This window comes from Ochotona princeps, chromosome 15 (assembly GCF_030435755.1).
Source record: "Ochotona princeps isolate mOchPri1 chromosome 15, mOchPri1.hap1, whole genome shotgun sequence".
NCBI lineage: Eukaryota > Metazoa > Chordata > Mammalia > Lagomorpha > Ochotonidae > Ochotona > Ochotona princeps.
In genome coordinates this window covers 295916-323843 of record NC_080846.1, presented here as the reverse complement: position 1 = coordinate 323843, position 27928 = coordinate 295916, and the positions used below count along the sequence as shown (strand labels likewise).

Sequence of the window (27928 nt, the reverse complement as noted above, 5' to 3'; positions counted from 1 at the left end):
TTCTGAAGGCCAGCTTTACTGCCAGGCGGCTGTGGTGCAGGGAGGGGCCTGGGGACCCGGGCTGGTCCTAGGGTGGGCACAGGACAGCCTGCAGGTCCTTGGGCAGCGAGCCGATGGCCATCGTGACGTAGAGCTGAACCCGCTGCAGCGTTGCCTCCTTTACAGGGAGCTGGTGGCCCTGGGCCCGCACCTGTGGGGGCAGCAGAGGTCAGGTGGGCGTCCCCAGCGGGAGGCAGGGCAGAGCAGGGCCAGGCCTCACCAGCTTCTCCCGAAGTTTCAGGACCAGATCGACGACCTCCACCTCGGACTTGTCCTTCATCCAGGTCTCGAGGTCCTGCCAGGGACACGGGGTTCCTCCATCGCTCATCTGTGCCCCCACCAACTCAGGCTCCCCAACCCACACCATCCTCACCGCCTCACACAGAGCCTCCAGGTGCAGGGCCTCCAGCTTGTGGGCCATCTCTCGGTGCCGCTGCCGGTACCAGCCGTCAAAGTGGGGGGACTTGAAAAACCTCCTGCAGGTGGCAGCAGCCAGGCTGTGGGCCTGCCCCCAGGTGCCCACAGCCACGCCCATAGCCACACCCACTTACCTGTAGAGGCCCAGCCAGTCGCCCTTCAGGATGCAGGTGAGCTGGGGCCCCGCGTGCTCCAGGCTACGTAGAAAGTCGTCCTGGCAAAAGGGGCGGATCTGGGGGGGTGTCTGAAAAAGGACTGGGTGAATGAGCCATTGCCCAGCACAGGCTGTACCGGGCAACCCTCCCCGTGGTCTCCCCTGCTCTGCCTGGTGAGGGGCTCCTGGCAGGCGCAGGGATGGTGGCTCCCGCCTGCTCACACTTCTTCCCACCTCTGCTCTGCAGAATCCCAGACCTGCCCACCTCCCGCATTCGGCCAGCAGCCACTCTCCCCAGGCCCCTGGGACCTGACCTTCCAGGGTGCGATGCTCTTCTGCAGCGGCATGAGGCTGGCCATGTAGTGCTCCTGCAAGGGGACGCAGTGAGCTGGGGTCACAGCACCTGCCCAGCCCTCGCCCCCGCCTGGGCCTCACCAGGGGGAAAATGAAGCTCTGAGTGAGCTCCAGGAGGTGTCGCCTCAGCAGGGCACTCTGCACATCCGACGGCCGCTTCTTCTGCATGCCCTGGGAGGGAGACCGGGCTCAGCACCCGGGGAGGGGCCCAGCCCTCAGCACCCCAGGGAGGGAGGGACCCAGCCCTCAGCACCCCAGGGAGGGAGGGACCCAGCCCTCAGCACCTGGGGAGGGGCCCTGTGTGGGCCCCCACCCTTACCTTTAGCAGCCTTTTGAGCAGAGCCTTGTCACGATGCAGGTAGGCTGTGTAGGCCGTGTAGAGGCCTACAGGACAACAACGGTGCGTCCAGTACTCCATCTCCACCCACAGCGCACTGGCAGGCTGTGCTGCACACTTTGCCCCACCCCAACTCCCGACCAAGGAGAACCCCAAGATGCCCGCCAACCATCTGAGGACCAAGAGCAAGGCTCAAGAGGCCTGGCTACTCTCACAGGGGCCTGCCAAATTCCAGATAGGCCCCCAGTGGACAGACCCCAACCCAGAGAACAGGGCAGGCTCTCGTGGATTGACCCCAGCCCAGGGGACTAGACAGACCCCTGTGGATAGGCCCCTGTGGACAGCCCCCGCCCAAGGGACTGGACAGGCCCCTGTGGACGGCCCCCGCCCAGGGCACAGGGCAGGACCCCTCGTGGACGGACCCCAGCCCAGGGCACAGGGCAGGACCCCCTCGTGGACGGACCCCAGCTCAGGGCACAGGGCAGGCCCCCTCGTGGACGGACCCCAGCTCAGGGCACAGGGCAGGCCCCTGTGGATAGGCCCCTGTGGATGGACCCCAGCCCAGGGCACAAGGCAGGCCCCCCTCGTGGATGGACCCCAGCCCAGGGTTCAGACCTGGCTTGGTGTCGAGGTTCTTCAGCCTCGAGGGTTTCTTGAGCTTGACCTGCTTCGGAAGGTCTCCTGCAAGAGGTGCCCAGCAGCTATCTCAGTGCCCACTCTGGGCACACCACCAGCTCAGACACCTCCCCTCCCACAGGCAGCAGCTGACCTGGGGATGCTCACCTGACATCCTGGGCTCTCCGACCCGGAGGACATGGGGCCAGTGCTGGAGTGTTTTGATAAAGAAAGGGTTTGTGACTCCCAGGACCACGTTGGGTCTAGAGACAGAGAGAGAGAGCAAGAGGGAGAGGCAAAACTGGGCCCTGGGAGCGGAGCAGAGTGGTCAGGGTGTGGGAGCTGGGACAGTACTTACGGAGCCTGCGTGCGGGTGGAGAATTCCTTGAACTCGCTGTCATGGACAGTGAAGTAGGGGCGGAAGTCACAGCAGAACTTGAGCGGCTGCAAGCAGCTGGGGGATCCAGACGCAGAAGGTGAGCAGCTGTGGCCTGGACAGCCTCGTGGTCCCAGCTGGCCCAGGTGTGGCACCCACCTGGTCAGGGCCAGCACCAGCTCTGAGGACACGTCGGGTGAGGGCGCCAGCACCAGCAGGGGCTCCCCAAGCAGCATCAGCTCCCACAGCATCTGCACATGGGCCAGCACAGGCCGGAAGCACCTGGTGCCAGGCGGAGGCAGCTGGGTGCACGGCCTGCAGGTAGCCCCAGTCCAGTCCTAGGACTCTCCGCTCCCAGCCCAGAGGCCTCTCTGGTGCTGAGGTATACGGTGGCAGTCATATTTGCAGACCTGAGAGTGTGTGGCAGGCCACTATGGCCACTCATGTCGGCCCAGCCTCGAGACTAGCACAGAGCAGAACAGTTTCAAAGCCCAGAGGGGCCGTTTCAGGCACTGGAGGATTCCTGTTGGCTCTTCCCTGCCCACTTCCCTCCAGGTGCAGACACCTGGGCACAATTCCCCCCAAGAATCACTGTCTGAGGAGCTGCTTGTGCACACGCTCTGGTGGGCTCACCTGAACAGGTCCAGCTCATGGACACTGGCAAGGACCACCGGGGCCGGCAACAGGTTCTGGGAGGGAGGACAAGTCGAGGCTGAGGGCAGAACGAGAGACCACAGTCTCTGCCCTATACCCCACAGGGGAGAGGCGAAGTCCCCAGGCCTGCAAGGAAATGGAGCCACCCCACAGGGCAAGCCAAGGAGCCCGGCCAGGTGCCGCTCAGCCCAGCTGACCACTCAGTCAATCTGTCCTCTCTCAGCCTCAGCCCCCACCTTGTGGTCACACTGCCTCACAGTGCTGGACTCCGGCTTGTCCACCCTGGATGGGATGTGCACCTGTTGGGGGAGGAAGCAGCTGACATCTCCACACAACATCATGCACACAGGCAGGCACATACAAACACACACAGGTGTGTATCCATAGGCACAAGGTGCATACACAGGCACACACACATACAGGTACACATACAGGCACACATACATATAGACACACATACAGGCACACATACATACACATACATGCACACACACATACAGGCACACATACATACACATACAGGTACACATACAGGCACACACATACAGGCACACACATACAGGCACACATACATACACATACAGGCACACACATATACAGGTACACATACAGGCACACACATGCACACACATACAGGCACACATACATACACATACAGGCACACACACATACAGGCACACATACATACACATTCAGGCACACACACACATACAGGCACACACACATACAGACACACATGCACACAGCTATAGGCACACATGTGCTCGCTGGCCAGCCCTCACCTGAAGGACAACCCCCATGACAGGGAGGTTCAGGGTCTGCCCAGGCACCGGAGCTGGCCATTGGTCAATCTCGTTACATACTGTGGACACAGGTGGCCCACGTCAGGAGCTACTTGGCAGCCCGCCAAGGCCCGCCTACACCATCCATTCCTGACAGCCACCTACCTGCTTCCAGGCAGGGAGCCAGCTTATCAAAGTACTCGGGGGCCAGCAGGCTGAGCAAAGCCTGGAAGAGCCGGACAAAGGGCAGGCGGGACACCAGAACTAAAGACTGGGGGGGGCGCAATGGGCATGGAAGGCAAGGTCACCCCAGCTGCCTCAAGCCTGCCAGGACCCCCAGAGCCAGCACTGAGAAGGCCCACTTGCCTGTCTCACAGGGGGCACCCAGGTCCCATGTGACAGTGCCCGGATGGAGCCCGGGATCCAGTGGCTGCACACCTGGCAGGCAGCAAGGATGGCCCCTGCCACCTACATGGGACACCTGGCTTTGGCCTAACCCTGCCTTGATGGCTGGGGGCATTTGAGGCGTGAACCCTCTTTGCCTCTCCCGTAAGACCATTCCAGAAGGACTGAGGCTCCCTCATAGGCGTGGGGCAGTCCCTCGGGCTCCGGCAGCTCACCTTCTGGAAGTAACCCCTCTTCATGGAGCTGTCTTTCACCTGCCTGAAGTACACGTAGCCAAAGTAGTGAGCTGGGTCCCTCTAGGAGCAGCAGAGAGTGAGCCCTGTGGGGCAGCCGAGCCTCCCAGAGGGGCAGCCGTGCCTCCCAGAGGGGCAGGGTGGCCCGGAACCTGAGGTGGGCAGTGCCACCCACAGGGAACACCACTGCTGACATGTGGGGCAAAGGGAAGCCCCTAGTCCCTGGTGAGGCCACCCAGGGGAGGCTGGCACCTGGGCTGACAGAACCAGCAGGACTGGAGGCGGGCCCCAGGAGACCCAGGCACTGCAGGGGGCTAACAGGCCCCAGGGCGGGGAGGGAGGATGGCCAGGGGGCTCACCTGCAGTGCCATGGGCGCCCTGCTGTTGTACAGCCTGTCATCATTGTGCCAGGGGCTCCTGTGCCCTCCACACTGGCGCATCCGGAAGGTGAACTGAGTGTCCCCCAGGCAACCTGAGAAGAGGCCTGTCCCATGGCAGGACCCTGGACACAGCCAGAGGGTCCCTGGCCCTCAACTGGCTCTCCCACCCAGCACAGCTGCTCCAGGTCTGCACCCAAGGAAGCAGCTTTGGCTTCTCTGCAGAGGTGGACTTAGCCTCCTACACGAGGGCCACGCTGACTCCCACGCTCCAAGGGTACAAGAAGCGGGGGCCTGGCTCCCAGGGGCCACTGTGCTGGGTGAAGGAGGACACATTTCACTGGCCCAGGACACCTCTGCCCACATGACTGTGGGAACCCACCCACAAGCTGCAGCCCGGAGTGAGGGTGCCCACTGACCACATCCTCTGCCCATGTGACTCTGAGAAGCCACCCACATGCTGCATCTGGAGTGGGGGTGCCCACAGGTGGGGGGACCCTGGCCAGGGTGCCCACTGGCCACATCCTCTGCCCACAGGCAGCAAGCCCCCATCCCAGTGGCAGCAAGCAGCCCTCACCTGAGTGGGAGTCGGGGAAGGACAGGTAGCAGACGCTGCTTTTCTGAAACACACAATCCCGTCAAGGCCAACTCGCTCCATCTCTGCTCCTCCCCAGGCAGGGTGCTGCCACCTACCTCCTTGTCTGTTAGTCGGAAGTCGCTTGGGTACACGAGCTGTGGAGGACAGAGCACCAGGTAACATCTCGCCTGCGGCTGCTGCAGAGGCTTGAGCCCAACTCCACCCCTCCCACATCTCCCAGCCTCTCCCCAGCCCTCAGCCCAGGACTGCTCCAAGGCCTCCCCTGGCTCCTCGGGGCCAGCACAAGTGACCCCTTCCGCATCCCCAGTCCACCTTGCTGCCCTCTGCCAGGCTGCAACTGGCTCTCCTGGCTTGCTGCCACATCAGAAGGGGAGGGTTTCAGAGCCCACCTCTGGTCGTCTCCTCTCTTGCCTGGAGTGGCTGCAGGACCCTGCCTGGCTGGTCTCTCACCTGCCCCACTAACCCTCTAAGGTTACAGGGGCCCTAGCCATGCCGCCTCTATGGATCTTCACTCGGACGTCGCCTGACCGAGCAGCAGCCCTGTCAGGCCCTACTGCCTTCCCCTGTCCACACAGCTTCACCCCTCCTGGCCCACCTGCAGGCTCAGCCAGTGACCAGATGGACTGGGCTCCCACCTTTAGGGGCTCTGTGAGAGAACCTCGGAATGGTCTAGAACAGGTCACACAGGCACTGCTGGAAGCTCTGGGGCTCCACCTACCCCGTATGCCACAGGGACCTCCCTGCAGGATGCTGACAAGGCTGGAGCCCAGAGCCCCAACTACACAGCACCCTGAGGTGTCTTCCGGCCGGCCTGTCCAGGAAGCAGCTGTACTCGGAGCCAGCCCAGATGCAAGGACCGGGCAGCTAGGAAGGGCATGGATGGGGAAGGACCAGGCCTCTGGGGAGCATGCAGACCTGGCAGAGCTCAGCATACTGCCAGCCAGGACCACAGCACCGGCTTCAGGCCCAGTTGCTCTGCGTGCAGCCCAGCTCCCTGCTAAGGCACCTGGGGAGGCCACAGATGACGCCCCAGGACCCAGAGCCCTGCACTCACACGGTAGGTTCTCTGCTCCCACACTTAAGGACCTCACTGTCACTCAGCCTTCCAAATAAATCAATCTTTACATATATAGGAGGGCGGGAGCCAGGAGGGAAAGTGGGAAACCAGGAGCACTTGGAAGGTGGGGCTGGATCCACAAGGGCTTCAGAGAGCCCGGTGGGGGCTCAGTGTCCCGAGTCTGAAAGCCACACTTCCCCGTGTAATGGTTTTCAGCCACCTATGCGGCAGTTTGTCAGGTAACGCTACCCATCATTGCTTGGGGCGGGGAGGCGGGGTTGCACCGGTCACTTCCCTCAAGCTCTATCAAAGCCCTTTCCATCACGTGCACCACTGGGCTTTCTCTGCTTTCACCTTCCCCTCTCCCACGCTCTCTTGCTTCCTGTGGACAGAGGACAAAAGGTAGCAATTTCTCACCCTTAAGATAAAAAGTATCTCTCTCCCTCGCCCATTTTCTATTTCTACTTCTCACCCTCTGAATGAAATGTAGCACTTGTTGAAACCCTGTTGCTGTCTGTGCTTAAAAGACAAGGGCCACAACCTAGACCACAACACTGCAAGTTTCCTCCCTTCTCCTGGGGCTTCAGGCCCTGAGGTGAGAGTGGCCATGGCTCCGGCGGGGACAGTGGGGGTGTGGCACAGCGCCGGGTGCCCCAGAAGCATGTTCCCATTGAGAAAATGCTGCGCTTCTCCGGTTCTCGGACCCTGGAAAGCTTCTCCCCGGCAGAGCCACGCGTCCCTGGCTTTCCTGAGACTCAGCTGGGGATCCATTCCAGCCAGCGGCGGGGACCCTGCGCTCGCTGCCCGCCAGCCCCGCCTGGCACGCGGCCCCTCCCCGTCTACACCTGCGGCAGGAGGAGCTGCAGCTGGCGGCAAGACCACAGGGAAGGCCCAGGCCAGGGGACGCCGGGTGGACACACCGCAGGGCCTAGGTCTGGGCCACCGGATGGGGTGTTCAGTGGCCGGACTCCGTGGGGGCAATCGGGGGTGCAGGGGCAGCTGCCAGCCCCGCCCAGGGCTGGGAAGTGGACAGACGGAGGGGGCGCGGCAGGTGCAACGTGCGGGGCCCGGCCTCCTCCACCCGACCTCAGCCGGGGGGACCTTGACTCCGAGGGGGTTGGCGGGAGGGCCGCGGCCGCTCACCTCCAGCGCCTGGCCCAGCTCCAGGTCGAAGGTGACCACGCACACGCACTCCAGCCAGGCGGAGAAGCGCGCCCAGGGCGCAGCCGGGGCCCGCGCCGAGCTGCCCGAAGACGTCGGCGAGGCCGCGCCCAGGCCGCCGCGAGCCCGGCGAGCTCCGGGGCCCGACGGCGCATCCATGGCGGCGGCTCCCGGCGCGTTGCCGGGGGAACCGGAGCGGCGGCCGCAGCAGCTCAGCGCCGCGGAGCAGTGGAGCGAACGCCTCGGGGCAGAGCAGCCCGAAGCGGCCGCGTGCGCCCCCTGCCGCCGGAAGAGCCCCGGCCCCGAGTACCGCCGAGTGCCGGCGAGCGCACCAGCGAGACGACCCGCGCGGGCCAGAGTGGACTTCCGGTCGGGCGGGCGCGGCTGCGGGAGCGGCTGCGGGAGCGGCTGCGGGTCAGCGCGTGTGTAGCCGGCGTGCGGGCTTTGTTAGGAATGGACCCCCTCCTCGAGCCAGGCCGACGAGTGGAGCTGGGTCCCTTGGCCCCGGGCCTGGTGGCCTCGTGCCCTTAATGGGGTCAGCAAGTGATGACCCAGGAAGTGGTTAGGGCAGCTGCCTGTTGCAATGAGTGTGCACGGTGCTCTCCCCGAAGCTACAGAAGACAAAAGTGCCCATCCCAGAGCCCAATGGACTAATCTACACCCTGTGGCACCAGTGTCCCATGTGGGCACAGGTTCGTGTCCCAGCGGCTCCACTTCCCATCCCGCTCCCTGCCTGTGGTCTGGGAAAGCAATCAAGGATGGCCCAAAGCCTTGGGACCCTGCACCCACAACATAGAAGAGCTGGAAGAAGCTCCTGACTCCTGGCTCCTACCGTTGTGGTCACTTGAGGAGTGAATTAACCAAAGGAAGATCTTCCTCTCTGTCTCTCCCCCTTTCCATATATCTGACTTTGCAATAAAAAATAAAATAAATCTTTTTAAAAAGTGATATCTGTTGAAGGTTTTGCCCCCCCAAAAGCCAGAGTGCCATGTCGAGGACCCGGAATCTCAAACATTCTCAAGCGACTGAGAGGCAAGCTTCCTGCAGAAATCGCAGGGGAGGTGTGAGGTTTTCACTGTCATTTATTTTTTTTAGTGATTGTGGCCTAAGCATGTGTGTATAAGCCAAGTTCTGTTAGATTCCTTTTCTAGTTGGATTTGTTTACCGGTGTTGGTTCCTGTAACTCATGTTGACTTATCCTGTTGCCTGAGACCTGCCTGTGGCCTGGGAAAGCAGCAGAGGATGATCCAAGGCCCTGGGACCCTGCGCCTGCGTAGGAGACCTGGAGGAGGCTCTTGGCTCCCGGCTTCGGATCAGCTCAGCTCCATTGCAGCCACTTGGGGAGTGAACCAACAGATAAGAATATTTGTCTCTCCTTCTCTCTGTAGATCTGACTTTAAAACAAAACAAAACAACCTGAGAAGAACTTCACAACTCCTATTCCCGGAAGCCCTGCACCCACTAGTCTTTCCAAGGAGGAAGAGAGAAAGGAGAGAGCAGTGATGGGCAACCCTGTGGACTTCAGTCTGGTAACAGTCTGGCCCCCAGCACTGTTCTGAGGTGCCCATCCAGTGACTCAGGCATGTTCTTCCCACTGACCTGAGTTGGGGAGCTTCCTCTGCCTTGTCTCCCATCTGGGCCTCTGGTCCAGCTGTCTGGGAACACGGCTGTTCGTGGGTCTGAGCCATCATTCCTTCCGGTGGCCGTCCATGCCGAAGGCCATACCATCGGCAAAGTTCTCACATCTGGGCCCCCAGAATGCTCCATCCCACCGGATGCTCTGGTGGTGGGCTTGTTTGCTTCACTGCTGCTCCCCACTGTGCACACTTCCCTTCTCTGCTGGTGGATGCCTGGACTTAACGCCTGCAGCCAGCCGGGGCTTGTGATAAATAAGGCTGCCAAGAGCGCCTCCTGTGTGGGCCCGTACATGGCTGTTTCTGCAGGGCACAGCTGGGAGCCAACTCCTGGAGGCAGGGGCTGGCTACGAGTCCAGCCTTGAGTTGGTGCAGAGACAATCTGCCTGGTGCCCACAGTTGTCCAAGCAAGCAGACACCTGATGTCACTGTGGTTCTCGTAGGCATGTTCGGTCATTGCTCAGCCCTGGGAGCATCCAACGCCCTTCTGCAACCCCAGCTCCCAGATAAGGCCCTGACCCAAGGGTGCAAGCTGGGCAGTCTCACGTCTCTGCACATGCCTGTCAGAGGTACCGGAAGTATTTTCATTTCAATGATGTTGCTTATTTTTGTTTCTTCTATTTCTACTATGTTTATCTGTTGTCTCTAGTGGCCTTGCCAGACTTGCTTACTCTAAAGTTGGGTGTGGATCCCTGGGGTCTTCTAAGGTCAGAATCACGTCGACTGGAATAAGAATGACATCACCCCTTCCTTCCTTGGATGTTGTTGTGGCCCCACTGGAATGTGAACCCTGATTTTTATCTTGCCTTCTTACACTGATAAGAACCTCTGGTGAACCCCAGCTGTAGGCAACTACCCGGGTGCCTTGTACCTAGGCAAGTGTTGGGAGAAAAGCATCAAGGAGCTGCTGTAACTATGTTGTGTGCCAGCATAGTTACCTATCCTATTATTATTATGTTTAAAGATATGGGGTAGGGGTGCAGAAACCAGCATGCTGACAGATGTGATCTGGGGCCCCTCGGACCAACATGCTTAGGCCTCAGACAGGTGGGCAGGGCCTCAGGCTGGCACACCATACTGCTGGAAGATCAGACTTGGGGACCTGCTCATTCATGGGCATGGAGGCCTGCTGACTGATCAAGGAAGGGGATGGAGATGTGTGGGAGGGAGGACTGCTGAGGGCAAACACTACATGTAAGGAATGACTTCTGGAAGACTTCCACCAACCAGACCATTGCTCTTGCAGGCAAACGAGGGGTCTGAGTCCAGGTGGTTTGGAGGAGGGAAACTGGATGAACATTCTTTTTTTTTCTTTTTTTAAATACATTTTATTATTGTTGTTATTATTTTATAATACAGTTTCATATTCCCTTATCCCCTCCCCAGTTCCCTCCCCCCAGTTCCTCTATATCATTATTAACATATAGGTCTTCATACTCAGTCATATGTCCATCATTGCGGACATAGACAATGGCAGAGAGTCCAGAATCCTATTGTCAAGATATAGTAAACAGTTTCATTGTAAGTCCATCTTTGTCTGGAAGCAGAAATGCATACCACACTACATCCTCACGTCTGACTGTTAGTCTCCATTTCGCAGCTACTGTACATCTCCTTAAATGAAAAGTCATGATTCAAAATCAACAATAGAAAGAAGAAATTTACAATGCCATGAAGTTAAATGACATGTTACTAGATATGACAGTTTCCATTACACAGCTACTATACATCCCCTTAAATGAAAAGTCATGATTCAAAATCAACAATAAAAAGAAAAACAGAAATTTACAATGCCTGAAGTTAAATGACATGTTGCTAGATATGACAGTCTCCATTACACAGCTACTATACATCCCCTTAAATGAAGAGCCATAAAACAAAATCAACATTCGGGAGAAAAAAGAAGTTAACAACATCAAGAAGTTAAATAACATGCTATTAAATGACTAATGTGTAGCTGAAGAAATGAAAATCAAGAACCTTCTTGAAGAAAATGATGCCACCGCATGATCTACGAGTCATTGGATGATTTAATCAGAAGGAAGTGTTTTGAAGAGATGAAACCAACAGAAAACAACAAAACCCATGTGATATAGTTTCTGCTGATCTTTGTTGAAGTGTGTCTCCTCCAGACATTAAGCAGATGGGTTTTGTTTTTTAATCCAGTCTACTAATCTATGACATTGATTGAGCTTAAGCCATTTACAGTCAGAGTTTAATATACATGGGTGTTAATTTGGTCCTCTCATTTTAGGAATGGGTTGGTCATTGGTTTAGTCTTCTGTTGTCATTTTACTGGGATGTTCTTCCCGTTTGCCTTTGGTTTTGGTAGGTGCTATTCCTCTTTTCTGTCAAGAGAACTTCTTGAAGTATCATTTGTAGGGCAGGTTTGGAAGAGGCAAATTCTTTTAGCTTTTCTTTACTGTGGAAGAATTTTACTTCATTTTCAAAGACAAAAGAAAGCTTTGCTGGATATGTTATCCTGGGCCGACAATTATTTTCTTTTAGAGTCTGGAATATGTCACTCCATTCTCTTCTTGCCTGTAGAGTTTCCTGTGAGAGGTCTCCTGTGAGCTTAATTGGCATTCCTTTATATGTCAATTGATTTTTTTCACGTGCACATTTAAGGATCTTTTCCTTATGTTCAATTGAAGAGAGCTTGAAGATCATGTGTCTTGGTGAAGATCGCTTTTGATCAAGCCTGTTGGGAGTTCTGTGCCCCTCCTGGAACTTGTTTCCCAATTCTTTCTCCAGATTAGGGAAATTTTCCTTTATTATTTCATTAAATACATTTGCAAACTCAGCTTCTCTTTCTGCACCTCCTGGGACTCCCATAACTCTTAGATTTGGAATCTTAATAGTGTCTTTCAATTCTTGAATACTTTTTTTGGCCTGATCCAGCTCTGCTTCCAGCTTTTTGTTTGCTTCCCCCTGATGACAGGAAATACCTTCCAATTCTGAGATTCTTTCTTCTGCTTGCTTCATTCTATTTTGGAGACTCTCCACTGTACTCTTAATTTGCTCTACTGTGTACTTAATTTCTGATATACCAGCCTTGATTTGCTTTATTGCTTCCTTAAATTCTTTGAACTCTTGCATGAGCTTCTCATTGTTGATCAGAATCTTTAAAATGAGTCTTATGGATTCTGTGTGCCCTATTTTCTCGATGTCTTCCTCGGTGAACTCTGAGGTTGGCATAGGGTTTTGCTCCTTTGCAGGGGAGTCTTCGGTAATATTCATTGTGCCTTTGTCTCTTCTTTTGCTCTTGGTCATTGCACTTTTGGTTAGCAGAGTCTTCTCCTTGGGGCAGGTTTCTAAGCTTTGTCATCCACAGGTCTACAATGCGATTTTATTTATTGCGGTTGGTACACAACTTTTTGCTTGCAGCCACTTGTGCCACAACCTCCAGCGAGTTCCAGGTCTGGGTTCTTATGTTGGATTTCCACCATGGTCTCCACAGCCCCAGCTCTTGGCTCACCACTCTCCATCTCCTGTGATACCGTGCTGAGGCTGCACTGTTGTCTCTGCAACCTTTCTCCCACTTCTGGTTGGAGCAGGTCCCAGGATTAGAGAGACACCAGGTGTCCTATATAATTAGGTTGTTGGTGGCGCTGATCTTGCCGGAACCTGTTGGACTTTGGGTCTGGGTGCCACACGGACCTATTTTGACCGGTACGCTGCCAGAGTCAGTATTATTTTCCTGTGCGACCAGTGCAGTCACGGACCTCAGCAAGTTCTCGCGAGATCAGCACATGTGCAGTTCACTATTGTCCCCTGCAGTCCCACAGCTATTGCCACAGTGCCCAAAATGGCGCCTGGTATACAACCACTACAGTTGTTGATCTGCTGGCCGTCAGATCCGAGGGCTACCCACCTGCCCTGGGTGGAATCCGTAGAATGCCACGTCGTTGCAGTTCACTGAGACAGAAATGAGCTCACTCCCAGCTCAGCGCATGCTTTGTCCCTTCCCTTGCCCTTTTCTCCTTTCGCAAAATGGCGCCCAATTCAGCTCGAAGGGGCTGACTGGGCTGTGAAATCCACTCTGTTCTCGCGCTGCCCATCTGAGATTTGCTGCTCTGTCTCTGTCTCTGCTCCTGGTCAAGTCAAACAGACCAGCAGAACAGACAGTTCTTTGTCTGGGTTCACCACCCGAGCTCCCAGTGAAAGTCCCTTCCCACCTGGCTGCTGGTGGAGTTCAGGATGCTGTTGGAGTTTAGATCGCTGTGCTGGAGTATCAGTCTCTGCAACACCACACCGTTGTGTCCTCTGCTTTCCTGTGTCTGTCAGTCTCCAGGTATCCCTCTGCTGTTGTTTTGTCCCTTCCTTTTTCCTGAAATATGTCCTCTCTGCTTCATCCTGATTAAATGTTTTTCCGTCCGCATAAATGTGTCCTTACCCTATTCCGCCATCTTGATTCTAGTGGACAAACATTCTGTACTAGACCAATGCACCCGCCCATGTGGGAGAGCTGAGCTGGGCTGCTTGGTATGGACCATCTCCTACTGGTGTACAAGAAAGCTGGGGCTGGCAGAGCAGAGTGCTGCCTGGCAGGGCTAGATCATAGTGCCTGCCAGTGAATGTCAGGGCAGAGGGTAGATCAGGACACAATATCCACCAGCAGACACAAGGGCCAAGGCAGGCAGACAGACTATGATGGGTAGGGGCCCAGTACCTGCTAGCATGCCTGAGTTCCAGGTCCAGGAGTTGGCCTGGTGGGGAAATTTGGGGCACTCCTCTAGTGAGCTGTAACTCTCACTGGTGAGCACATGACACAGGGCTGGCTGTGAGCCAGGCCGGGCCATTGTTGGCAGGTATGTGGCCTGGCTTGGGGAAGGGGATGGACTGGAGAGGGCCAGGCCAAACCATGGCACACTGAAATGTGCAGGAGCCAGGATGATAGCCGTGGCAGACTAGGCTATCATACCTACCAGTTTACTTGAGAGCTGGGTATGGGAGCAGCCTGGGCAGCGCTAGGCTATAGCACCCACTAGTGAGAGTTAAGACTGTGGGTAGGCCGGGCCATACCAGGCAACAGCATGTGATGGCAAGGACAGAGGCAGGGAGTAGACCACGCCAGGCTGGATTGGAGTAACCACTAGCATACATGAGGCTGGAAGTAGGCCTGGTAGGGAAGCTAAGGGGATGCCCCTTTTGAGCTGTGACTCCCATTGGTGACAGCAAGAGCCAGGAATAGGGGAGGACTGGGTTGAACATGGCTGCAGAATCCCACGGCATCTGTGTGGGCTGGGTCTGGGAGTATGCTAGACTTGGCTAGTTTCTAGTACCCACTGGTGCTTGCGAGAACCAGAGTGGGTGTGAAATGGGCTGATCTAGGTCACAATACCTGCTGACCCACATGAGAGCTGGGTCTGGGGATGGGCCAGGCAGGACTTAGCTGTAGTATCCACTGGAGAGAGCCAGAACAGGTGTGGACTGGTCTGTCAAGGCCACAGTGCCGACTGGTGAAGGCTGGGACTGGAGGTGTGCCAAGTCAGGCTGAGCCAAACACTCACCGATGTGTGTGAGATCCACAGCTGGGAGCTGGTCTGACAGAGATTGGAGAACTCCCCTGTTAAGACACAGCCTTGGCTGGTATGAGTGAGAACCAAGGCTGGAGCAGTCCAGGCCAGGCCGGGCTATAGTACCTATATGACACATGTGGGTCAGGTCTGGGGGCGGCCCAGGTTGTGTCAGTCTGCAACACCCACTGGCAGGTGTGAGAGTCAGGATGGGGTGCAGGTCAGACCAGATTGGGACATAACACCTGCCAGTTCACATTCAGGCCAGGACTGGGGGCTGGCTAGGCTGGGTTAAGCTGCAACATCTGCCAGTGAATGCTGAGGTGAGATGGGCCATGCCAGACTAACCCATCAGTGCATACAGACCCAAGGTTGGGAGAACAGCTGGTAGAGGGGCTGCAAAGGGTCCCCTGCTGAGCCACTGCCCCCTCTGGTGAGAGTGACAACTGGGATTGGGAGTGGACTGGACTGGGCAGGGCTGCAGCAACTGTTGGCCTGTTTGTGAGCTGGGTTTGAGGGAGGGCCGGGCTAGGCCAGGGCACTGCGCCCACTGACACATGAAAGGGCCAGGGTAAGTGCCCACTGGTAGGCTTTGCCGCAGCTTCCACTAGAAAGTGCTGGGAGATGACGTAAGTCATGCCAGACTGGCTCACACTACCCCCTGGAAAGTGCAAGATCTGGGACGGTGGGAGTGGGCCTTGTGGGGAAACTGTGGGCACTCCTCTGCTGGAATGCATGATAGCCAGGGCTAGAGGTAGACCAAGATGGACAAGGTGACAGCACCTATCTACGTACATGTGGACGGGGACGTGGGGTGGCTGAGCTAGGCTGCAATCCCCATAGAGGTGTGTGAGAGCCTGATTGGGATACAGCACAGACCAGCCTACTCTGCTGAATGTACTAATGTGAACAGGAACTGGGACTGAGGGTGGGCTTGGTGGGAGTTATTGGGGCTCATCCCACCTAGACTGCAGTTCTGCTGGTGTGCACAAGGGCCAGATTTGTGGCATGATGGGTAGAGCTGGCCCACAGCACTCATCAGTTTTCATGGGACAAGGGGCTGGGGACAACCTAACCAATCACCAATGTGTACCTAGGCTGTTATGGGTGATGGACTGAACCAGACTTTGTACTGGCTGGCATATATGAGCCAGGTCTGAGGTCACTCCAGGTAAGGTTTATTAGGGTCCCCAACTGGATCACTAGATTCAAAGCTATGGCCACAGAGAGAAGCAGAGGATTTGTGGTCTAACCTTTGAATCAGGACTGGACTTCTTCTATTGCTGATGCCTATGCAATGGATGACATGCCCAGGCACTTATGGGACAAGATGGTCCTAACCCATTTGGGCTTGCAGAGGACGGCAGTGCCACGTCAGAAGATGGGGAGCAGAACAGATTGGACAACTCTCCTGGCTGAGCTTTAGCAACAAGTGTCTGGGTGAGTGGATGTGCTAGGGTGGGCTCTGTCAGCCAGTGGACATGGGAAGGATTTTCTTAGCTTGGAGCAATGAAACCAACAGCATCTTGAAACTATCAAAACCACCCAAGCAACATCTTTAGAACATTCTTTTCCACATTGATGTTTCTTCTTTTTTTTAAAAAAAAAAAATCTATTTTATTTTTATTGGTTAACTCCCTAGGTGGCTGTAACAGCCAGAGCTGAGCTGATTCAAAGCCAGGAGCCAGGATCTTCTTCCAGGTCTCCCATGTAGGTTTAGGGTACAAAACATTTGGACCATTCCTTCCCAGGCTTGAAACAGGGAGCTACATGAAAAGTGGAGCATCCAGGACACGAACTGGCTGATACCCATATGGGATCCTGGAGCTTGCAAGGCAAGGATTTAGCCACTGTGCCATTGGGTTGGGCTCCACACTGAGGTTTGTAAGATGACATCAAGTGGGCATCCCACATTTCCATGTATTGGTGTCATTTGGAAGTTGGGGCAACCCCCATTTGCCTCCCAGATACAGGAGAAAGAGAAAGGAACCTGAAGGATTTGTCCCACCCACCTTCCCCCATGCCTCAACCCTCCCCACCCTAATCAGTGGTCTTATGGACATGCATTCTTGTTAACTATGTAAACACAATCAAAATAAAATAAAATTTAAAAAAGAACATTTACCAGCAGCGTGGCGGCGGTTGGGCGTACCTCAGCCAGGCTGGACTCAGTGCTGGGGACTAGCCCCTGCCACCATTTCGAAGCAGTGAGCGAGTTCTGGGCTTTTGGATGGCCACCACACCAGCTGGCACTGGGCTCTGCATGCTGGCCACCTGGCGGCGAGCTCTGGGGTCTTGGAGCTATGGAATTACTGCCTAGGGACATCCCTGGATAAGGCCACTGTGCATATAGTTGAGGAATAAATCCTGAGGGATTCCCAACGACAGGGTCATTGTGCTTGCAGGTAAGCAAGGGAACTGAGACTTGGTGGTTTGAAGGGGAGAGAGCAGAAGATCTGTATGGGTCAGACTGATACACCAGCCTATATGGGAGTCCTGAGTAGAGCTTGTTATCATGAACATTGCTGATCACCACAAGCCAGTCCACGTGAAAGCTAGGGCTGGGGACCTGTCTAAAAGGGCTTGATCCTAGTACCTGACAGAATGTTGGAACAGGGGATGGGTCACATTAGGCAGGGCCATGACACTAACCAGCATGTGAGAGAACCATATCCGGGGATAGATTCTGTGGGGAATATGTGAGCCCAACCCTGTGGAAATACAAGTCCTGCTGGTTAGCTCAAGAGTTGGGGTGGTGACGAGCTGAGCTAGGTGTGACCATGGAACCTGCCATCATAGGTTCAGGGACCAAGAATAGTTTGGCCAGATCCAGGCTACAGCACTCACATGTGCATTCTAAAACAGGGTGTGAAGTGGGTCAGACCTCAACATTCACCAGCTTATACGAGGCCAAGATGGAGGGACAGGTTATGCCAGGCAAGGGCCTAACGCCCACTGGCATGCGTGAGATCTGGGTCTGGGAGTGGGCCAAGTGGGGAGTGTGGGAAACTCCCCTAGTGGGTCATAACTCCCACTGGTGATCACATGGTCCAGCCTAGGGGTTGGGCAAGTTGGGCAAGGTAGCTCCAACTGTTGGCTAATGTGTAGGTTGGTTTTGGAGGGCGGTAGGCTGGGTAGGGCCGAGCAAACCTTAGCTCAACAGCAAGTACAGAAACCAGGCTAGAGCACATGTCATGCTGGGCTAGGCTGTCACACCTACCAGTTTGCATGAGCCGGGAATGGGAGCAGACTGAGTAGGGCACCTGCCAGAAAGAGTCGGGACTGGGGGCAGGCCGGGTCAAGCCAGGCTACAGCATCCAAAGGCAAAGGTCATAACAGGTAAAGGATTATGCCAAGCTGGGTCAGAGTAACCACTGCAAGATCTAAGGCTGGGAACAGACTTGGCTGGGGAGCTAAGGGGACACTTTGGCCGGGTTGTGGTTCCCACTGGTGAGTGTGGGGGCTGAAGTGGGGAGCTGCATTCTGGTCTGGATATGGCTGCAGTGTCCCTCAGCACAAGTTTGGACTGGGGCTGGGAGCGTGAAACTGGGCTAGACTCCCAGCACTAATTGGTGCTTGTGAGGACCAAGGTAGGTGTGGGACAGGCTAGGCTAGGTTTTTGCCCCTGCTGAGCCAGGTGTGAGCTGTGACTACATGTGGACCAGACTTGGCTGGGTTATAACATCCAACAATAAAACTGGAATGAGTCGAAGGCTGGTCAGGAAAGGCCACTGTTCCTGCTAGGACAAGAAGCAGACTAAGTAGGGCTGGCCCATGGACCCACTGGTGTACGCAAGATCTGGCATTGAGAGGTTCAGATGGACGAGCTTGGACAACTCCTCTGTCGCAACACAGTCCCTACAGGTGAGCATAAGAACCACAATAGGGAGCAGCCCAGATCAGGCCAGGGAATGCTCCCATCAGCATACATTTGGCTCAGGTTGGGGTGAACCACGTAGGGCCAATTCACATCACCTGCTGGCGAATCTGAGTACAAGAATGGAGTATGGGTCAGGCCAGGTTCAATTGCAACACATGCCAGTACACATGAGGGCTGGACTGGGCTAGGCTGTAGCGTTCACGTGAACTGGAATTGGGGGTGGGCTGGGCCCGGCCAGGCTGCAGCAAAGCACCCATGGGCAAATGCTGAGACGAAGCAGACTATTGCCAGACCGGGCCACAGCACCTAACCAGCACATGCGAGACCCAGGGGGGAATGGGGCAAAGCCGGTAAGGGGGCTGCATGGGGTTCCCCTACTGGAGAGTGTGAGTTGGAACGGAGGCAGACCAGGCTGGGCAGGGCTACAACAGCTGTGGGTCTCATGTGAGCTGGATCAGGGGGAAGCCAGGCTGGATTGACTGTTCCTGCTGGTGCATGCATAAGCCAGAGTGGGTGTGGGTTAGTTGGGCTTTGCCACAGCATCACCTGGCAGTGGCTGGCACTGGGGGCTAATTCTGTCATCTGTAGAATCACCTGGAGAGTATATGATTTGAGAGTGGGAGTGGGCCCAGTAGGGAAACAGTGGGCATCTCCCTCTCGGGTTGCCACTCTTTCTGGTGAGCATTAATGGTTACTGCAGTTACAGCAAGTGGGTGGACACCACAGTGACCTCAGCCAGAGATCTGGCGTGCCCTGAAGGAAGCCAAAGCCACATACCGGCCAATGATGGACAAAGGCCAACATTCCTTGTCCTATCAGGACCCAAGCAGGGCTGATGCCAGCACCCATGTCAGAGGGGGTATAAAACCTTTGTCTCCGCTGCCCAGCTTGTCTTTCCCACTTGCAGTCTTCTCTCCTGTTCATTCTTCCTCTGCATGGAAACGCCCAGGACCGGATTCCTCTTTGCATAATAAAGGCCTGTTTGTACTTGGCTGGTATTTTCTTTCTCAGGTGGTCAGCAGATCTAACAAGCATGAGAACCAGAACTGGGGCAGGCATGGCTAGACAGAGAGTGGCACCTGCTGGCAGGTGTGTGGACTGGATAGGGGGGCTGGTTGAGTTGAACTAGGCTTCAATGCCCGTTAACACATACGAGAGCTAAATGGGATGTGAGACAGACTGGACCAGTCTGCTGTACATACTGGCATGCATGGGAACCAGGGAAGGGGCAGGCCTGGTGTGGGTTATTGTGGGTCACTAGGCTGCAGCTCCCACTGGTTTGCATTAGAGTCGAGTGTGTGATGGGCAGGATCCGGTTGGGCTGCAACACCCATTGGTTTGTTTAGAAGACAGGGATGGAGGCAGAATTTTTCTCTTTTTTTAAAGATTTTATTATTATTGGAAAGCCAAATATACAGAAAGGAGGAGAGACAGAGAGGAAGATCTTCCATCCGATGTTTCACTCCCCAAGTGAGCCGCAACGGGCCGGTGCGCGCCAATCCGATGCCGGGAACCAGGAACCTCTTCCAGGTCTCCCACGCAGGTGCAGGGTCCCAAAGCTTTGAGCCGTCCTCGACTGCTTTCCCAGGCCACAAGCAGAGAGCTGGATGGGAAGTGGAGCTGCCGGGAATAGAACCGGCGTCCATATGGGATCCTGGGGCGTTCAAGGCGAGGACTTTAGCCGCTAGGCCACGCCGCCGGGCCCGAGGCAGAATTAACCCAGCAGTTCCAACCACCAGCATATGCATAGGCTGATAAGGGCGACAGACTGCCGGATCCTGCACTAGCAAGCATATGCAAGAATCAGGTCTGGGATCACCTCAGATGAAGTTTTTTTGGGGATCCCCCAACTGAACTGTTAGACTCAGAACCCCAACCATGAAGAGAATTGCAGGTTCCATGGTCTGACCATGCAGTGCATGTGTGCAGAGCGTCCTCAGAGCCTCAGATGGAGCAATGGACAGCATATCCAGGTGCAAATGGAGGATACGGCAGTCCACTGGAACCTGCAGAGGACACCTGGTACCACAACAGAACAAATCGATCAACTAGCCCAGCCAAGCATTGGCAGGGAAAATCTAGGCAAAATGGAGACTCTAAGGTGGACTATGTCAGCCAGCGGATTCTGGAGAGATTTCATCATGCTTGGAATGGTGGGATAGGCAGCAATTCAGAATTGAACTATCAAAACCACTTGAGCAGTGCCCTGGAGCATGCCCCACATCGGGAACCCTGGGATGGGTGGGAGGCTGGGTGTGGCTTCTCCTTTATCTCCCCCCCCCCCAGCCCCCGTCACCAGATACAGGAACGAAAAAAGAGAATGTGGAAACAATATTTTAAAAAGATTTATTTTATTTTCATTGCAAAGTCAGATATATAGAGAGGAGACAGAGAAGATCTCCTGTCCGATTATTCACTCCCCAAGTGACCACAACAGCCAGTGCTGGGCCAATCTGAAGCTAGTAGTTTCTTCTGGGTCTCCCACGCGGGTGCAGGGTCCCAAAGCCTTGAGCCGTCCTCGACTGCTTTCCCAGGCCACAAGCAGGGAGCTGGATGGGAAGTGGAGCTGTCGGGATTAGAACGGCGCCCATATGAGATCCTGGCGCGTTCAAGGCGAGGACTTTAGACATTAGGCCACCGCTCCGGACCCTGAAAATAATGTTCTTACCCACTTTCCTATAGCCTTCGAACCTTTTCACCCTAATCAACAGTATAAAGATAATTTAAAAAACTAATAATAAAATGGTTGAACCATAAAAAAAAATTCAGTGTAACGGGAAATCATGCTAACTTTAATTTAAGCTCATCTAGGTCTTGAAGATAACCAGCCTGCATGGTGGTCCCGTCACTGGAGCGCGGCCCCGCCCTCGCCCCCGGCGTGGCCACGCCCCTTGTCCCTTCCCTCGCTCGGCCTTGCCCATCACCCGCCCCCGATGCGCCCCCCCTCGCTCCGCCCCGCCCCAGGCGCGAGCGCGCGCGGCCCCGCGCCGAGACTCCGCGGCCGGAGAGCGCGCGCGCGCCCGCGCCGCCGCCATCTTGGGGAGACCCGAGCGGGCCGCGAGCCGCCGGCCGGCCGCGCCCGTGTCGCGAGGCGCCGAGCCCCCGGCCAGGCCCATGAGTGCGCGGCACTCCCGAGGCCACCCGGGCTTCGCTGCCGCCAGCGCCCTGGCCTCCGAGCAGCCGCCGCTTCGCCCGGCCCGCGGGACAGGTGAGTGTGGCCGCCCCCGGCCCGTCGCGGCTCACGTCCGTCAGCGCCCCCTGTCCGTCGGCGCCCGGGTCAGATGGACTGCGCCTCCTGTCAGCGCCCTGTCAGTCCTCGCTGCTTGTCAGCGCGGTGTCAGCCCGGCCCCCTGCCAGTGAGCCAGCATCTGCTGTCTGCGCCCCGTCGGCCAGCCCGGCCCCCCGTCAGTGCCCAAGTCAGCCCGGCCTCATCAGTCAGCGCCCCAAGTCAGCCAGGTCCCCTGTCGACCATCGTCTCTTGCCCTGCAGTGAGCGAGTGCCCCTGTGAGTGCCCCCTGTGAGCCAGTGCCCCCTGTCCGTCAGCCAGGCCCCTGTGAGCCAGTGCCCCCTGTGAGTGCCTCCTGTGAGCCAGTGCCCCCTGTCCGTCAGCCAGGCCCCTGTGAACCAGTGCCCCCTGTCCGTCAGCCAGGCCCCTGTGAGTGCCTCCTGTGAGCCAGTGCCCCCTGTCCGTCAGCCAGGCCCCTGTGAGCCAGTGCCCCCTGTGAGTGCCCCCTGTGAGCCAGTGCCCCCTGTCCGTCAGCCAGGCCCCTGTGAGTGCCCCCTGTCCGTCAGCCAGGCCCCTGTGAGTGCCCCCTGTCCGTCAGCCAGGCCCCTGTGAGCCAGTGCCCCCTGTCCGTCAGCCAGGCCCCTGTGAGCCAGTGCCCCCTGTCCGTCAGCCAGGCCCCTGTGAGTGCCTCCTGTGAGCCAGTGCCCCCTGTCCATCAGCCAGGCCCCTGTGAGCCAGTGCCCCCCGTGAGTGCCCCCTGCGAGCCAGTGCCCCCTGTCCATCAGCCAGGCCCCTGTGAACCAGTGCCCCCTGTCCATCAGCCAGGCCCCTGTGAGTGCCCCCTGTGAGCCAGTGCCCCCTGTCCGTCAGCCAGGCCCCTGTGAACCAGTGCCCCCTGTCCGTCAGCCAGGCCCCTGTGAACCAGTGCCCCCTGTCCGTCAGCCAGGCCCCTGTGAGCCAGTGCCCCCTGTGAGTGCCCCCTGTGAGCCAGTGCCCCCTGTCCGTCAGCCAGGCCCCTGTGAGTGCCCCCTGTGAGCCAGTGCCCCCTGTCCGTCAGCCAGGCCCCTGTGAACCAATGCCCCCTGTCCATCAGCCAGGCCCCTGTGAGCCAGTGCCCCCCGTGAGTGCCCCCTGTGAGCCAGTGCCCCCTGTCCGTCAGCCAAGCCCCTGTGACCCAGTGGCCCCTGTCCATCAGCCAGGCCCCTGTGAGTGCCCCCTGTGAGCCAGTGCCCCCTGTCCGTCAGCCAGGCCCCTGTGAGCGTGCCTGTCAGGTAACACCCCATTTCAGTGAGTCAGGGCACCCTTAGCCAGCCCCCTGGCCCACATCAGTCAGTGCACTGGTTCTCCCTCAGTCACTGGCACCCCTTGTCAGTCAGTTCCCCCCCAGGAGTCAGCCCCCTCCCTCTTTTCTGGTGTGCCCAGCAGGGTGCCCAAGTCCGTGCTCCTTCCCCCGTGATGCCCAGGCCAGTGCCCTGCCCATCAGCAGTCCCCCACCATCACCCATCTTCTCTGCTGGCTTCCACCTGCTCAGTGCCCTCCTTGGCAGTGAGCTCGAGTCTGGGTCTACTGTCCTGGCAGGGGAGGGCTCTGTGATGGCAGCCCGTGTCCCTGGGCACTTCCTTGGCACCGCCTCAGCCTCTGGGAGGGTCCTTGCGCCAGCCTCCTGCCCTGCTCTCAGAGGAGCCATCGCTGGCCTTGTGCCTCCCCTCTCTGAGTCACTGCCTCACCAACCCCTCTCCTCATCTCGGCCCTTCCTGCCCTTGCCGCCATGGCCCCAGGTGTCACTGGCCACCCAGTCCCTGTGCCGCCATCCTCGGCTGGTCCCCTCACAACCTCGGTCTCCCCCTGCCTGGGCCTCCCGCAGCCGGTCACTCCCTGCAGGGCCTTCCTTCCACTTGCTGAAGCCCTTCTCCAGCGTGTTCCTCTTGCACTGCTCCCGCCCTCAGCCATCATGGGTCTCTCTTCACCTCTTTGGAGTGTATGATTGATTTATTTGGGAGGTGGAGTTGGATGGGAAAGAGAAAATGAAAGAGATAGACAGACCTCTGTCTTCTAGTTTACTCTCCAAGTGCCCACAGCGGCCAGCGCCGGCCCAGGCCCAGGCCGGGAACTCCATCTAGGCCTCCCAAGTACTTGGGCCGTCAGGTAGTGCCTCACAGGCACCCAAGCCGGAAGCTGGGCTGGAAGCTGAGCTGGGATTTGATCCCAGGCACTCCAGTACAGGAGGCAGGCATCCCAAGCAGTGGGTTAGGGTTAGGGTTGCGGTTGGGGTTGGGGTCAGGCGCAAGGACCCTCCCAGAGGCTGAAGCGGTGCCAAGGAAGTGCCCAGGGACACGGGCTGCCATCACAGAGCCCTCCCCTGCCAGGACAGTAGACCCAGACTCGAGCTCACTGCCAAGGAGGGCACTGAGCAGGTGGAAGCCAGCAGAGAAGATGGGTGATGGTGGGGGACTGCTGATGGGCAGGGCACTGGCCTGGGCATCACGGGGGAAGGAGCACGGACTCGGGCACCCTGCTGGGCACGCCAGAAAAGAGGGAGGGGGCTGACTCCTGGGGGGCACTGACTGACTGATGTGTCACAACATCACTTTTGTGCACTGTTTTCTTTTTTTAAAGGATTTATTCTATTGGAAATTCAGATTTTCAGTGAGAAAGAGGTGCAGAGAAAGATCTATCCACTGGTTCACTACCCCAAGTGGCCACAGTGACCAGAGATGAACTGATCTGAAACCAGGAGCCAGGAGCCTCTTCCAGGTCTTCCATGCAGGTGCAGGGCCGCAAGGCTTTGGGCTGTCCTCGACTGCTTTCCCAGGCAGGGAGCTGGAAGGGAAGTGGGGCAGCCAGGACACGAACTGTTGCCCAAACAGGATCCCGGGGCATGCAAGTCAAGGACTTTAGCCACTAGGTTACTGTGCTGGGCCCCACTGTTTTTGTTTGTTTGTTTGTTTTAGTTGCTTTATTACTTGAAAGGCAGAGTAGTAGAGTGAGAGCAAGAGCAAGTGGAGGGGGTATCTTCCATCGAGTGGTTCACTCTCCCAGTGGCCACAGTGGTCGGGGTTGTTCCAGGAGCCAGTCCTTCTGAGTCTCCCACATGGTTGCAACGGCTCAAGAACTTGGGCCATCTTCTTCTGTTTTCCCAGGTGTGTTGGCAGGCGGCTGGGTTGGAAGTGGAGCAGCTGGGACTAGAATTGGCGCCATGTGAGATACTAGCCCTGTGGGTATTGGCTTAACGTGCCACCTCAGATCGGGCTCCTTCATTCACATATTCTTGTGTTCTTTTTGTTTCCTGCTCTCTCTTGCCTTCCCTCACTGTCATGTCAGTTAAGCCCTGGAGGGCGAGAAGGTAGCTGTGAGCTATGGGTGGACAGACACTTCCAGAATGAGAGGACAGCAGGAGCGGAGAGGGGTGGATCTTCAGGAACTGAGCCAGGACTCCTTGGCCAGGGTAAGCTGAGGGGCAGAAGGTGGTCTGTCCGTCAAGCTGTTCTTGTAGGCCTGGTTGAGGAGTTGGGGCTCGAGTCTGTGCTGTGAGGGAAACGGGCTAGTGGTGGCGATGCGGAGGGCCGTGAGCACGTATGCACACTGCACATTAGCGCAGATGGTGGCTGTGCTTCAGACGGGACCTTGCTGAAGCCTTAGCTGTGGAATGAGGGGATGTGGGGGTCGGGGTGGCCTCAGGCTCTGGAGGGATGAACGGTGGTAGTGTATTTACTAAGATGGGAAGCTGGATTGGAGGTGGCAAGCAGGAGCGTTACATGTTGGAGTTGCAAAACCAGACTTTGTCTCGCAAAGGAGTAGCAGGAGTCCAAGGCTTGCAAGGGTCCTGCAGAAACATCTGGAGCCTGAAGGCGAGGACAAGGGATACAGCTGCCATCAGGAAAAGAATGCTGCAAGCCCTGGGAGTTGCTGCTTGTCTTGGGTGCCTACTTTCAAAGCAGAAGCTGCTAGTAGTCAGCTCCAAACAAAGTATGAGAGGTACCCACAGGTGTTGTGTAGTTGGCCTCTTGCCTGTACCTCAGCTGCCCTCTTCCTCCCACCTCTTGTGTAGTCTTCTGAAGAATAACGTAACTGTGTGCGTTAGAAGATACAGTGCCGCACACACACAAGACACCGTGTGACACTTCAGCGAAGCCAGGAGTGCACTGCACTCATTCTTCAGTGTCTCCATTTTCACTAACAGCCGTATTGGGGTTATGTGGTATTCATATACAGCTAATAGCCTTTTTCTTTCTTTCTTTCTAAAATTTATATATATTTTATTGGAAAGGCAGATTTACAGAGAAAAGAGGAGACAGATTTTCCATCCACTGGTTCACTCCCCAAGTGGCCACAATGGCTGGCTGAACTGATCTGAAGCCAGGAGCCAGGAGCCTCTTCCAAGTCTCCCACGCCAGTGCAGGGTGCCAAGGCTTTGGGCCATCCTCCACTGCTCCAGGCCTTAGGCAGGGATCTGGAAGGGAAGTGGAGCAGCTGGGATACAAACTGGTGCCCATATGGGATCCTGGTGTTTGTAAGGTGAAGACTTTAGCCTCTAGGCTATCAAATCAGGCCCAAGTAGCCCTTTTCTTAAAAATAATAATAATAATAATAATTTGAGAGCCAGTGAGTGCTCCCATCCACTGACTAGTGTGGCTGGGTCAGGGCTGGACTAAGGCCACAGTTAGCCAACAGGAACACAGTGCGGGTCTCCCGTGTGTGTGCAGAGGCCCTGGCACTTAGGCTGTGTTTCCCACATCCCGACTGTGTTCTGAGGGAGTGGCGCTGGCAGTCACACCCAGGCTCTGTGAGGAGGGATACACTTGTCCCAGCTGCTGACTGAACCACTGCGCTAAATGCTGGCCACCTCCTTTTAAAAAATCTATTTTAAAAGATTTGTGTATTTATTTGCAAGAGAAAGAAAGAGATTGATTCATCTGGGTCACTCCCCAAATGGCTGCAAAGACTAGGGCCATTGGGGCAGAAACCAGGAGCCTGGAATTCCCATGTCTTCTGCAGCGTTCTCAGTCACATTAGCAGGGAGCTGGATCTGGAGTGAAGCAGCTGAGACTCAACCAGTGCCCATCCCTGTGGCTTGCTGGAGTTAGCAGGCAGCAGTTAACAGTGCCAGCCCCCACCTCTTCTTTCTGATACAGAATATCATCTTTTATTTATATATTTAAATGCATTGGGAACTGGTGTTTTGTATCCCTGCATCACCCCAAATGGAGAGCCTGTATTACCTTGTACTGGCCCCTGTTGTTAGTTTTCTGTTTCGATAGGTGCTGGGTATAGGTGTAGGTGTAGGTGTAGGTGCAGTTGGAGGTGTAGGTGTTGGGTGTAGGTGGAGGTGCTGGGTGGAGGTGGAGGTGCTGGGTGCAGTTGGAGGTGTAGGTGTTGGGTGTAGGTGTAGGTGTTGGGTGCAGGTGTAGGTATAGGTGCTGGGTGTAGGTGTAGGTGTTGGGTATAGGTGTAGGTGCTGGGTGTGGGTGTAGGTGTTGGGTGTGGGTGGAGGTGCTGGGTGTAGGTGCTGGGTTAAGTGCAGGTGCTGGGTGTAGGTGTTGGGTGGAGGTACAGGTTCTGGGTGTAGGTGCTGGGTGGGGGTGGAGGTGCAGGTGTAGGTGCTGGACGTAGGTGCTAGGTGGAGGTGGAGGTGGAGGTCCTGGGTGGAGGTGCTAGATGGAGTTGGAGGTGGAGGTGGAGGTGCTGGGCGTAGGTGCTGGGTGGAGGTGGAGGTGGAGGTGGAGGCAACAGCAATTGAGCTCCTGCTGCCCATATGGTGTATTGGACTAAGTTCCTGGTTCCTGTCTTCAGCATTTGCTAGGCCTGCGCAGTCTTGTCCTAGTGGCTGTGGGGATATAGGGAGTAATCCTAAAAGATGGGAGAGCACTTATTGTCCTTTCTCTTTGTCTCCCTACAAGCAAGTGGGGTACTGGGTGGTAAGATCGGGGAGGAGCATTGTGGCTTAGCAAATTTAGCCACTGTCTGCAACTTGTCATTGCATGTGGCCTCTTGTTGGAGTTCCATTTTGGATCCTGGGAAAGTAGTGGAGGGTGGGCCAGGTGCTGGGCCTTTTCACCCACCCTCACGGGAGAACCAGAAAAAGCTGCTGGCTCCTGGCTTCCGCCTGGCCA

The 27928-nt window shown here is 56.4% G+C and overlaps 2 protein-coding genes across 7 annotated transcripts in view; one reads left to right on the top strand and one right to left on the bottom strand.

Annotated features, from left to right (window-relative positions):
- Positions 1-7820, bottom strand: DENND6B (DENN domain containing 6B). Of its 3 annotated transcripts, none has more exons than XM_058673881.1 (20): positions 7542-7820; positions 5437-5475; positions 5321-5363; positions 4726-4838; positions 4349-4429; positions 3894-3954; positions 3729-3808; positions 3183-3245; positions 2926-2981; positions 2452-2574; positions 2275-2370; positions 2085-2179; positions 1917-1982; positions 1284-1348; positions 1046-1135; positions 925-978; positions 591-700; positions 413-515; positions 260-334; positions 1-190 (listed from the first exon to the last, which is right to left on the bottom strand). In XM_058673881.1, exons 1-20 carry the CDS (start codon positions 7716-7718, stop codon positions 68-70), a joined length of 1713 nt encoding a protein of 570 aa, XP_058529864.1. In that variant the 5' UTR covers positions 7719-7820; the 3' UTR covers positions 1-67. The 3 variants fall into 3 exon arrangements, with proteins under 3 accessions (XP_058529864.1, XP_058529863.1, XP_058529865.1); XM_058673880.1 differs by having other exon boundaries at positions 3894-3999; positions 7542-7819; XM_058673882.1 differs by lacking the exons at positions 3729-3808; positions 3894-3954.
- A 13775-nt stretch (positions 7821-21595) lies between these two features.
- Positions 21596-27928, top strand: part of PPP6R2 (protein phosphatase 6 regulatory subunit 2) — a 59204-nt gene continuing 52871 nt past the window's right edge. For all 4 annotated transcript variants that reach the window (XR_009246704.1, XM_058673186.1, XM_058673185.1 and 1 more), the window contains exon 1: positions 21596-21800. The gene's annotated coding sequence lies outside the window, so the exon portion shown is untranslated. The remainder of the gene's footprint in view (positions 21801-27928) is intronic.

Coding starts and splice junctions, on each gene's coding strand:
- DENND6B (XM_058673880.1), bottom strand. CDS start 7,718: ATGGATGCGCCGTCGGGCCCCGGAGCTCGCCGGGCTCGCGGCGGCCTG. Junction 1,349..1,916: donor GAACCTCGACACCAAGCCAG/GTCTGAACCCTG, acceptor GTTGTCCTGTAG/GCCTCTACACGGCCTACACA. Junction 979..1,045: donor AGAGCTTCATTTTCCCCCTG/GTGAGGCCCAGG, acceptor GTCCCCTTGCAG/GAGCACTACATGGCCAGCCT.